Source organism: Alternaria postmessia (genome assembly GCF_024291825.1).
Source record: "Alternaria postmessia strain BMP 2775 chromosome Unknown scaffold_34, whole genome shotgun sequence".
Lineage (NCBI taxonomy): Eukaryota > Fungi > Ascomycota > Dothideomycetes > Pleosporales > Pleosporaceae > Alternaria > Alternaria postmessia.
This window is the reverse complement of record NW_026260107.1, coordinates 248981-261602: the sequence shown is the minus strand read 5'-3', so window position 1 is coordinate 261602 and position 12622 is coordinate 248981. Positions and strand designations below refer to the sequence as shown.

At 53.7% G+C, this 12622-nt stretch overlaps 3 protein-coding genes across 3 annotated transcripts; 2 read left to right on the top strand and 1 right to left on the bottom strand.

The window, feature by feature from the left end:
* Positions 1-893: 893 nt before the first annotated feature.
* J4E82_006102 (uncharacterized protein) lies at positions 894-2500 on the top strand (the record flags this gene model as incomplete). Its single annotated transcript, XM_051732362.1, has 2 exons — positions 894-1524; positions 1578-2500. 2 exons carry the CDS (start codon positions 894-896, stop codon positions 2498-2500), a joined length of 1554 nt encoding a protein of 517 aa, XP_051587937.1.
* A 3431-nt stretch (positions 2501-5931) lies between these two features.
* J4E82_006101 (uncharacterized protein) lies at positions 5932-7521 on the top strand (the record flags this gene model as incomplete). The annotated part of the gene is made up of 2 exons (XM_051732361.1): positions 5932-6198; positions 6649-7521. The coding sequence occupies 2 exons, from the start codon at positions 5932-5934 to the stop codon at positions 7519-7521; spliced, it is 1140 nt and encodes a 379-aa protein (XP_051587936.1).
* Positions 7522-9228: 1707 nt separating this feature from the next.
* Positions 9229-10639, bottom strand: J4E82_006100 (uncharacterized protein; the record flags this gene model as incomplete). The annotated part of the gene is made up of 2 exons (XM_051732360.1): positions 9229-9959; positions 10264-10639. The coding sequence occupies 2 exons, from the start codon at positions 10637-10639 to the stop codon at positions 9229-9231; spliced, it is 1107 nt and encodes a 368-aa protein (XP_051587935.1).
* Positions 10640-12622: the final 1983 nt, after the last annotated feature.

Sequence of the window (12622 nt, the reverse complement as noted above, 5' to 3'; positions counted from 1 at the left end):
TCTCTAGCCTATTCTCTGTGACATACGCGAACCACGGTAATGATGCTGATGTCGCGCAGTTTACAGTCGCAAGCGATGCATCCTGTGGTTGCTGATATAGCTCTCCGCCTCTTGAAGCAGCCAATAAATCTCTTTGGGCAACAGATCTTCGTGTTTGTTCAGCATCGTGCCTATAAAGTGCCTTACAAACGCATTCCCAATATGTGATCTAGGGTGTAAAGCGCGACGAAAGTTAAGCAGAAGTTGGAGCTCCACGAGATAGGTGTGGGGATACAAAGCGGAAGCTAGGTGGGGCTAACCGCAATAGCTAGATGACGAAAGCTGCTGACGCCGTCATTGTAGAAAGAATATTAGCTTCACCAAACACTACGCGATGGATCCATGGGACTATCGAGAAGAAGTGCCAAACCCACGACAAGACCTCGGATGACGCGTTCGGAGGCGCATACAAGCACCAGATCTTCAGCACGAGGCCAGCGTCGTTCGCACATATCAAGTGACTAGCATGTGAAGGGGCAAAGATGGTACGCGAATGGCGCGAAAGCGGAGAAACGACCGTATGTATCTTTACACGCGCAACGTAGAGTTGATCATGGGTGGCGCAGTTGCACAGCCACATGTTCCATGATTCGCCATGCTCTAGAGCTCTCCGTGGGCTATGCGACAGGCATTCTGACGTAACCTGCAAGCGCCGAAACTCGAGCAGGTTGCAGATGGGCAGTCGACTCCCTGTCGCTTGCATTCCATAAAAAGGTCGCTGCTTCTGCACTCGCACACCAAAATAGAAGATACCCCCTCCTGCTTATACCCCTCGAGAGACGCCTAATTGCTCCTCTGTCTTTGTTCCCACCCACCAACCAAGCTCGATACCCCGCGAGACACATATCGCAAGCATGAGCGGCCATGGAGATCCTCGATTGCTCTACACGGTCGGAGGCATCAAGGCCTACCACATCCAGCAGGGAGAAGAGAGCCCCCTCACACCCTCAGGGCCGCAGACGCTCTCGCTGCTAATGGTCCCTACCAACTCGCCCTTTGCAGACCTCAGCAACACGCGCGGCCAGAACGAAGCGCCCGAAGAAGACTTCTACCTCCACCTGAACCTGCCTCCTGAGCTCGACCTCCCACTCCCCGCGACGACGCAGATCTACCACCAACCGCCGCGCAGCTACCTGATACCGCGATGGGACTTGGGCCCAGAGAGCGGCGCCTTCACACGCATTGAGTTCCCGCCAATTGGCAAGGGCTCGACTTCGGTCACGCAGGAGGACGTCGACACCTTCGAGACTATCTTGGCGCAGTGCACAGCCTTCCTCGAGCGTGCGCAGGCTCCCCAGCACGAGAAGGGCAAGGGTGACGTCAAGGCATACAACCCCCAGGACTACCGACCAGGCGAGGGTTACGTAGGCAGCGGCAACAATGGCGAGGTCGTTCTGGTCGACGAGGAGAATGGTAGCGTTGTTGGTGAGCTGGCTGAGGGTGCCATGATCCACGCCGACCCAGCACTGAAGCAGGGCTCCAAGAGTATGTTGTTTGAACCCTTTTCGCGCGTACGCATATCGCTCATGCTAACACAGGCAAAGATCCCGTTGAAATCGTCGTCTCCCCAGACGGCAAGCGCATCGACATCCGCCCGCTCGAAGAAGACTACCTCGAGATGGCCCGCCATCCCGCCTACAAAGACTCCGGCCTTGTACAGAATGCCGCTGCCGCATCTCGCCTCGTCGTCACCGGCTCCAGCTACATCAGTAACATGATGGTGTCTGGTGCGGAGAACTTTATCAACAAGACCAAGCCCAACGAGAAGCCCATGGTCTTCAAGCCCGCGACCCACGAGCGCGTCCGCAAGATCAACACTCTCACGACCGGTGTCGCTGGCTACTCGGCCAAGACTGTAGGCCAGCTTACAAAGTACGCTCAAAACGCTGCGGCGGGAATGGCAGGCCACAAGAAGACACACGCCAAGAGTGTGAACCCAGATGGCACACCAAACACAAACTACAAACCCGGACTGCTGAACAAGAGCTTGATCGCCTTCTCCACAGTTGCAGACGGCATATCGCACTCTGGCAAGCAACTCTTGACAAGCAGTGGTGCAGCCGCCTCTGCAGCTGTCGGTCACAAATACGGCGCCGAAGCAGGACAAATCACGACCAACCTCGCTGGCGGCGTCAAGAACGTCGGCCTGGTGTACATTGATGTAACTGGCGTGAGCAGGAAAGCCATTATCAAGTCTGTAGCCAAGGGCATGGTTGTCGGTAAAGTCAAGGATAAGAAGGGCAATGAGCAGACTGTGCTTGTTGGTGGAGGCGATGGCGGCACTGTCACACCAGGCGACTTGGGCATGGGCGCATCGAACAATAATGCTCCTCCCAACCAGAGTGGTAGCGCAGCGCCTGGTGGTCAGGTGAGCTTTGGAGGCCCGCCGCCTAGCTATCGGACGGGTGTTGGTGAGAGCCTCGAGGGACAGCCGGCATACTACCCGCAAGAGAAGAGGTAGGGTCTGATTCCATAGCTTTATGATGGTATGAGGTATGAGATCATGATACGGGGCGACTGGCATCGCGCGTGTAGAGCATGCAGTGGTACTTTTCTTTCCTAGTCCGTCGTGCGCTGTCGACTGTTTCTAGCGATGTACACTTCCAATGACAATTGTTTGCAAAACCATGTCATTCTCTCCCGCTTCTTCTTCTCCTCCATTCCGACTAACTCTCTCACGACTCGCTCGATTGCTGTCCCGCGCCGAGAAACCCTCCGAGTTCTCGAGTCGAAATTACATTGTTTACACCAGCGGCAACCTCGGCTGGAAAAAAAACAACGCGAACGAACCATCAGCCCGTCAAAGACTAATCACTAATATCAATTCAATGACGGGAAGTAGCTTCAACGCCTCAAACAACCAAGACGGGCAATCTCGTTCTCAACAGCGTCAAAGCGCCTTTTTTACGAAAGTCAACTCTGACTCCTCCTGGACGCCCGCGGGAAGCATGTGTTCCGGCGTTTCCCGGTAAAAACCCAGGCACGGAAGGGCGATGAAAGGGTCAAGTAGTTTTGGGAAAGGAGAGAAGCATGGGGAAGAAGCGTGTAAGCAAGTATGTGGTCTCCAATTGAGCAAAGTAGTCCAGGTCTGGTAAAGCTCCTGCCCCCTCCCCCCTCTTCGAGAAGAGAAGAGAAAAAAAAAAGGGTGGACATGGGCGGGTATGACTGTGACGAAGGGGGCCGGGGCGAGTACCGTACTGTTGTCTATAGTAAGGGAGGGTATTGGTAAGTGGGGAGGGAGGAGGGAGGAGGCGCGCTGTTAAGGCCTGGGGATAGCGAATATAAGCGGATGATCCCGTCGGATGCTGTATATGATCGTTTGGACTATTGATTCTGCGAGTTACCATGTGTCAAATGTGGGCTGTTGTTGCTATATGGCGTGTAGAAAGTTGTATATGCGATCGGAAGATGCCGAAGTGATGGGTTGGAGGGTTATAGTATAGTATAGGCAGATGGGGTGACAGATGGGGGCGTGGCGATCATAACGCCATCATATCAGTTATATTCCGGTGGTCTATCGCCTTCTGATCATCGTGAACAGAGGCTGTTGTGTCGATGGTTGGTGGGCGGTGGTCACGACGCTGCACATCACTTATATCCCGGTGGATTATGATGTGATGGCAGCTGATATGATACACACATTACTTGACGGTTTGATATCAGACTTATCGAACAAGGTAAGTAGCTGTAGGCGTCTGAGTCGTATTGCTCGCCGTCCACTCCTCTAGGGGGTAATGGCGCGAGTGTCATGATCTACCGCATTCACTGAGTCGGCAGTCTGCACAGGAAACTCACCGTTGTCTATATGACACGCTCGGTATGCTATATGATGTTCGGCTGCCGAAGAGATGCGACTCATACGTGCCTGTCAACACCTGCAGTGTTATGTTTCAAATTATATAGAGTCCGTGCTCCCCTCGACTCGCTTACCTTGGCTCAACTCCTCTTAAACATACTCACTGACATGCATATTGCCCAGCCGGGTTTGTAGGGGTAATTTGGGGCGTTCGAGATGCTAATTCTCCGATGCAATGCCGTTGAATGATCTGCGACACATGTATTCTAGGTCGTGTGGGCAAAGTGACGGTAATGCGCGTGGTCTTGGCGACGGTTCGGGGCTGTAGGCGTATGTGGGTTAGGATGGACATGAGAGTGGGATGGTTGACCGATCGTTGAAATTGCAAAGGTTGGGGTGACGTAGGCTATGTTGCGACTGTTTTGTTTTCTCTTGAATGCTTCTTTTTCCATGAGTGTGTGCTGGTGGTTGCGTATGGCGTATGTGGCGGGCGGGGGAAGACGGAACGGTGGGTGTGAGTGTATTGAAATTGTTGTTTCGTGGTTGCGGACGGTACAGGCCGGGTAGGTAGCCTAAAGATGGGGGAAGAAAGAAGTATAGAGCTGGAAGGCGGCCGGTAGGCACAACGTTGTTTTTCTTTCCTCTTTGTATGAAGGTGTGCTACACAATATTAGTTTTTTCGTATCCCGTATCCGCCATCCTGGATCCTGCTGTGACTTCAACGTTGCTCGTGGAGGCTGCCTTCCCTTGCAGACCGATAAACAGCAGCCGCGGCTACCCACTTTACTGTACTACCTACATCAGGAACACCGATATGTACCAAACGCATGCACAATGGATAGGACTACTGAGAAAAGCATACAAAAGCACAATCGTAGCTTCCACCCGGCCCTACATCCGACAGTTATCGCCCACGCGACATCACCCGTAGTCGCTGTCGTCGTCGTCGTACACACTACGTAGCACATGACCCTCTAACCGCCTTCGCTACACCTGCATACCAGCCTCATTTTTCCACCGCTGATCGTGCATATCGCCGCACCGCGCATGCGACATTCGTCACACGTACATATGCTGCCCTGCCCAACGAGTGCAGTCCACGATCGAACAGTCGAGTAAGCATCGTACGTGTAGGTGAAGTTCGACAAGCGCTGTATGCGATGGTTCTGTTCCGCGGATATCATCGCGTGATGCTGAGGGTTGCATATGATGATAGATGAATGAGCACGTGGAGGGTAATTGGTGGTCGAACAACGCCGGCCGTTACGCCGAAAGGGTCTTTGTGGAGATGCTTCTCCACGGCGGGCTGCGATGCGATGCCTCGATCGTTGTAGATAACTGGGGAAACCGCGGTCGAGTAGAGCAAAAGCGAGCTACGCATCCAGCAAGCCAGCAAGCAAGTCATCCCGCTGCCCAACGGACGGCAGCGAAAACAAACGGGTTCAGGTTTCTTATTTCAGCTCCGTGTGTGAGGCGTGTGGGCACGAGGCGACAGGGCGCGCCGTTGTTCGGGAAGTGGATGTCAGTTTGTATATAAGAGAAGCAAACATCGTGTTGTTTCCTTTTCCTTACTCCGTATCAAGTTACCTCGAAGAAACAAGAATACCTACTTTCTACCAATCGCAACACTTCTTCCACATCCACACATTCCTCTTCGAGACAAAGATCCACTTCAAATTACAGTCATGATCTTCGAAGCCCTCAGTATCCTCGTCATCGGCGGCTTGAAGCTCACAGCTGTTGGTCTGGCGTTCAAATGGATGGCTCGGTACTAGGGCGCACACGTCTTTACACTCTCTTCTGCCGAACAAACATGGAGGCGGGAAGTGAAGCGAGTAGTTTTGGCCGCTACAGGGAACCAGTTCCCGCGGCCAGTCAGAAGGACAGGAGTTGTTTGGTGTGATTGCCCCGCTGTATGGTGTGAGGCGGGGTAGTTCGATAGACCACAAGGCAGGAGAGCGACAACGGAACGGGGCCGCGATTTTCATCCCACAGACAACAACAACATCAGCATCGCTGCGCTTTATCAGAGGCACTGTCACGTATCGGCGGCACGCATCACCGCTTCGGCTGGTCTCTCAACATACACCGCAAACATGGCAGATGTCCCACAGACCTTCACGACCCTACCCATACTCCCGCTCAGTGCAGCCCTGGACCCCGCTACGAAACCTCAGTTTCTAGAAGACTTGCGCTCCGCTTTGTTGAACGTGGGGTTCTTGTACCTAAGCGAAACGGGTCTGCCTGGGCAGTTGATTCAAGATGTGATCAAGGAGTGCGGGCGATTCTTTGAGGAATTGCCGACAGAAGAGAAGGAGAGGATCGAAATGAAGAACGAGAAGAGTTTCTTGGGCTGGAGTAGGGTGAGTTTGTGATTCATTCGAGTTTGTTCATGTTTCAAGTCCTGGGCGATGGATGTGCAGAAGAAGGCCGTAATGTGCAGATATGACGATGGTCTTATTAGAAGCTATCGCTATGCTACGCTATGCATGGTATAAAAGGAAATCGATCTATGAAACTATGATACAAGAACAGAAGAAGCAGGAAAGCGACAAATAAGAACCGGCCGTAATCCCGTAACGCGTATGCACAATAAACCTCCAATGCCCTCAAAGTAACGCCAGTTGCAAAAGATCAAAATCACCCGGGTATATCCCAAATACACGACGCCAACAATATGTACTCGAAGGCCGTAAACTTGCGCTCGCTCTCCCCTGCCATTACCTGTCCTTCTCTTCCTCTTGCTAAAATAAAAACACTTTTCTTTTTTGTTCCGGCTCGTCGTAATGCATGCTGACAACATTCGTTCGTAGCTCGACAACGAGACCACGGCATTCAATCCAGACCACAGAGAACAGCTCGATCTTTCGACTCCACACCCCATACCAGGACTCGACGCCCCACTGTACCACAATCTTCTCGCACCAAACCAATGGCCTTCGCCAGAGTATCTACCGTCTTTTCGACCAGTGTATGAGGACTACATACGTCGCATGTCGCACATTTCCACGCTCTTCACATCGTTGATAGCAGAAGCTATTGGACTTCCCTCTACTGCATTTGAGAAATTCTTCGATCGCGACCAGCAGCACAAGCTCAAGATAGTCAAGTACCCGGAGGTCGATGTACCAGATCTGCCAGCTGAAGCGAGCGAGATGGATCGCAGGAAGTGGGAGATCAAGCGCCAGGGCGTAGGTCCGCATAAAGATAGTATGCTGACGAGCTACTTGTTGCAAGCTTCCAATCAACTTGGTCTGCAAGCGCAAAACGCAAAGGGTGAATGGATAGACTGCAAGCCGATACCTGGCACTCTTGTCGTGGCAATCGGCCAAGGTATGGAGGCTCTCACAGATGGTGTCTGCGCATCAACCACGCATCGTGTCCTCAGTCCACGCAAAGGCGAAGGCGCGCGCTACTCCGTGCCCTTCTTCCAAGGCGTGAGCTACGACGCCCAATTCGAAGCCATGGACGTCCCTGAAGAAGTACTAAAGCTCAGGGACCAGGCGAGGAAGCAGCGCAAAGACGACGTCGAGTTTACGTTTGTCAAAGGCAGATGGGGACATCTCGGCGAGGCAACGCTGATGAACAGGATCAAGAGTCACCCTGACGTTGGCGAACGATGGTATCCCAAAGAGCTACAGCTGATACGCGCGCAACAGGCAGCCGCAGCGAAGGCGTCATCATGAAGAGCGATCGCGACTAGGAAGGGCCTGTAGTCGTAGTGTACATGAACCATTGATGTCTTGTCAAGTCTTGTCCAGCGGCCCCGGGTCAATGTGTACCATCCGTTCCGTAAGCGTTCATGCGGTGTGACAAACATGCACACAAACCACCGTGATCAAGGATCAAGGTACAATGCGGTGAGCTGAAGTCCACTTCGTATGGTTGCGTATCGGCAACGCTTCCCTATGCAGACGCAAGCGAGCGCAGGCGCCGTACTGCGAGAAGCTGCAGTTGCGATTGGGCGGAAGTGCGCCCGAACGCATGTGTCCCATGTGTTCGGATCCGCGGGACGCCACGCAAAGACTCCACACCTTGGGCTTGGCAACGAAAGGCTCCGCAGGGTGGGCAGAAAAAAGGCACGCCAAAATTCTGCTGGCCACGGTCTTTCGGCGTTACGGCGCTTCTATGCCCATCGGAAGAACACAACCGACGGAAGATACAGTAGGGCCGGCGATAATCCACAATAGTAGGAACTTTCACGACGACCCGATGCTGCATGCGTGACCAGAGACCGGTGTAGCGCAGTGTAGCTCGTAGATAGCTCGTAAAGTGTATTTGGCATACCATGTTTCAGCGTTGGTGGAGACTTGACCGCACGAGGAAATTTTAGCAGACTTTCTGGAAGCTAGCCCCACATGCGCCATGCATGTTTCCCTTGCGCGAGTTACCAAAGACAAATACCATGACGGACAGCGGCGGATGTATTCGTGTGTGTGGTGGCATGGGCGAATCGAACGGATGCTCGGATGTCGGGCTATCTCGGTTGCATTGCTCCTTCAGGAACGGGTTTGCAGCGCACCATCGAAGCAGCCCATCGGACTAGCTAAGGGGGAAGCGAAGGAAGCGACTTGGAAGCCCAAAACGCCGCTCACAAATCTCGCGACGAGGCCCCCGGTCAGGCGCGCAGAAAACGGAGGATCCACGGAATGTTCCATTTGCTCATTTCCCAGTCTTCTTTCGCCTTCCACCAAATCCATCATCATCGGATCCACCTCTTCACCGTCCATCGTGGTGCTAGTTCTCCCCAGGGAAAACACACTAAGCTGTAGCGTCCCAAGGCGGGTCTGTCTGCAAAGACGGGCGACTGCAATCTTGATGTGATTCCACATACCGCATGTGGGGCTTTCCGTGCTGATGTTTCATCGCGCTTCATGCGATCGTGGGGGCACTGTGTGTCCATCCAAAAAAAAATGTGATGCGAAATTGCCCGAAGCTGGGGCGTTCTTGGAAACGGGTGACCAACGATGCGGTGAACGTATGGACACGGCTGGTAATGCAATTGTTGCTAGCGTGCAAACCCAAAGGGATCATGGCATGGTCGTCCCTATCAATTCCCGCGAGATCGCGTCTTGCCGTCATCGACAGAATCGAGCAGCGGCGCGAGATACCACATTCGGAAGGGCCCTTGCGGAACAATTGTGTTATATCGCCGAAGAATACAGCCTATCGAGACCGTGCCGCGCAGTGCCGCGTGTCGCTGGCAATTATGTCCCGTCTCGAGGAAGATTGCAAACTGAACAATGGGCTTGTTCTAGGGTGCTTCGCGCGTCTAGTAGATTGCTGGAAATGGACGTTCTGGTAAATCGAAGGATCGTCTCCCTGGTACCCCTGCCAACGGTCTGCAGCCACGAAGGATTTGCGGACATGTTTGGGACGAGTCGTGCTCATCCTCAATGCTCAACCTTCATGTTGGACTGATACGGCTGGTAGATGATGTGCTGGCCTTGCTCGTTCATCATCTGAGGCTGACCGTGCTGGGCATGCATCATGGGCATCTCGCTACCGTGACTCACTTGAGGTGGGTAGCCTTGCTGAGGACCAACTGGGTAGGAGCCGTAGGGTGCAGACGTGTGATGCTGCTGGTGCTGAGGCGGACCCTGGCCTTGAACCGGCTGGTGATGCATAGGAACGCTCATGTGCCGTTGGTATTCCGAGGCATGAGGCGAAGGATGCGAAGTGGGCGTTCCGTATCCGGACATTGGCATAGGCTGTGAGGTGACCATGGAAGCATTCTCAAGCGGGTAAGACATGGCTCGCGCGTTGCTCTCCATGACATATGGGCTGGGATATGACATGTTTGGTTGCTCGACCGCATGGACTGACGCATCCTGCACTGGCATGGAAACTTGATGGTGCTGCTGCTGTTGCTGCGGGTGGCCAGGGTGAGGACTCCAGCGAACTCCTTCGTGCTGTGGCGCTTGGACTTCACCCATGGCAGGTGGCGTATCAACATGGGGCGAGGAGACGTGATGGGCGTACGTATGCTGCGACTGCCAATGTCCAGGTTGCGACACAGGTGTTGCTATTTCGGGTACTGAATGTGCGCTTCTCGCAGTTCCAGTAGACATTCTCCGAGGTTGGCTAAGCATATGAACCCGGTCACTCGGTGAAGGTGCGCCTGCTGTAGTGATGTCAGCCTCTATGCATTGATATCACGTCAACTGCAGAAGAAAATCGCTGTTCTCGTCTCGCTTGGGCTCTAAAAGGAAACCAACGTTACAGATACTGCACGTCGCTCAATCGAGCCGCAGACTCGGAAAGCGGGAAATGAGGCAAAAGAAAGATGTGACTTGTTGCGAAAAGAGGGTCGGCTGCACCAAAACGGTCGCGGCCCGAGACACCAAAAAGCAACAACAACGCCCAACGAGCTTGTGAGTCGAACAATTGGACAGTGCTTTTGCAGGAATGAAATCAATATTACATACCTGCTCCTGATTCTGGGACTCCCAGTGCCGACACGGCATGTGATAGACGAGCGCGGAGGACAGAGTTCTCTTGCTCGAGCTCCTCGTTTCTTCTGATGAGGTCCATCATCTTGGTCGACGAATTGTTTTCCAATTGCGCAGTGAGATCGCGAACTTGGCGCTCAAGTGTGTCGATATGGTCCTTCGTTCTTTGACGAATCGCTCGCTGTGCTTCTCGGTCATTGGCTCTCTTTCGCTCCAGTTGAGCGGCGGTGAGAGTAGTGACGCTGCGGGTACCAGCTCTCGATGGTCGCTTCTTCGCACCAGGAGTGAGCTGTCTTGCTTCTGAGCCAGAAGAATGGCCCTCATAAGGCGGCGACCTCTTCTGCTGATCCATGTGAGGCGAGTGGTAGCTGGAGGTACTCATGAAGTCACTCCTGTAGGCGATAGGGTCTCGGTAGTGGAGAATTGAAGTCATCGAGGATCCGCGAGAGGCGGTGAGAGTATATGCGATGTCGACGTTGCTATGTCAGCGTGGCCCAAACGAATGCGGTCCAAGCGTTTGACAATATCAAGTACTGTCTCTGCGGGCGAAGGGTGCTCCCGGGCTCCCAAGAGGGGAAAATGACGAGGGGTTGAGGATGGCTGTGTGCCGTGTTCCAGACGCTGAGGAAGGAATGATGTCAGTGAAAGACAAATATTATAAACGAAGTCAGGGACAGCAAGACTAAGAGGGTGAAGCAAAACTGGTAGAGAGACAGGATTAATGGTAGCAAGACATGGCTGGCATGAGCCTATAACCTGCTATCAGGTCTGATGGATAGCGTCTTTCGGGCCCCATGCTCGGCCCTAGGCTAGTGTTGGCATCCTAATCCTGACCCCTGGTGGGTAGCCACACAACGTGGGTTCTGGGGAAATCGTTTCACTTTAGCTTCTACATTAGCACGAGGCTTGGATGCAGTGCAGCGTAGCCCACACACTCGTATCAGCTTAGGCTTGTAAAGACCCTTCACGCCATATAAACTCTCAACGGTGGTGGCAGGAGGGCTAGCAGAACCACGCCCTGCATCTGGATGCGCGTCGTGGCTCTTCTGGAAGGGCACTACAGGCTCTAGCTTGGGATATTGCACCCCACTCTAGGTGGCATGGCCGACTTCCTGCGCAACACCCTTCGGCCCACCTTACGTCGAGAGAGCGCGCAGAAAAGCGCCCGTGGCTCCACCGCGAAGGGTCTCCGGAAGCGCATAATAATGGGCAGACATGGTCCTGATGTCGCCATGACCGCTTGCCAGTCAGGTAGCTGGTCGTGTTTGCGGACCGTAGCGAAGTTTGGATGACAGGTAAGCAGACACGGACAAAATGTGACGTTTGAGGAGCGTATGGCGTGGGCTCATGCAGCCAGAGTACGTGAAGCGATGCCAGGATCCAGGGGTGACACCGGCCAGGCAAAGGAGCGAGCAGACGAGCAGGCCCCGGCAGCGCTAAAAGGGTCAGCACGTGGAAGCCCTGCATGATGAAAATTAGCCCGAGAATGCCAAGGGCTATGATGGGCCTGTCCTTGGCCGCTTCAGTCGGAGGGCCGGTCGACCGTGTGTTTACTCTACCAGGGCATCGAGCGTCGAGCGTCGAGCCAGTGGACAATTGCGAGACGCTCGAGGGTCCGCTGTGGATCTTGACGTGTATTGAGTCCCAGGGGTGCAGCCTCGACAACCACGTCGATCATGTCGGGACCCAGGGACTTCCCATCCTCCGCAGTGAACGAGCGCTGGTGAAAGGATAGTTCCGAGGTAACTCCACGGACCATGTTTACACACAGGTGACATATCGAGTTTGAGCAATGTTGCCGACCTGTATCTACGTGCTGTACATGTTCGGCGGAGACAAACTCTATCGTGGCCTCATGGCTATCGATGTGTTTCATGCCGTGTGCTGGCTATGCATACATGGTACGTCTATATTTGGCGCCCTGCAGACTAAGCGCATGGCCGGCACGTGGAAAGATATGGTGAAGGCTCCGTCATTCGCTTGGATTGCATTGCCGACAGTCGGACTTGCAGAAATGAGCTGAGGAGCATTGGCCAGAGAGAGTCCGTGATGCGCTCCTGCTGCCCGCCGCATGGGAGAGAAGCTGTAAAAGGTTGTGGCTGATGCTCGTGCACCTTGCATCTCACGACCCGATTGTCCGATTACGGCCAGTCTCAGCTGCGCGAGCAACAGAATCGAGACGACCGTGTTGATGCATTCACACCTCGTGACGAAGTTTAGATGCTGATGAGCAGTAAAAGTGCCCTGGGGGCAGAGTGATCTGCTGCGCTATGCATCACATCCCCCAATAATCGATAAAGCAAGAATCCTCCGAGCAACCTCACCGCTCCATAGA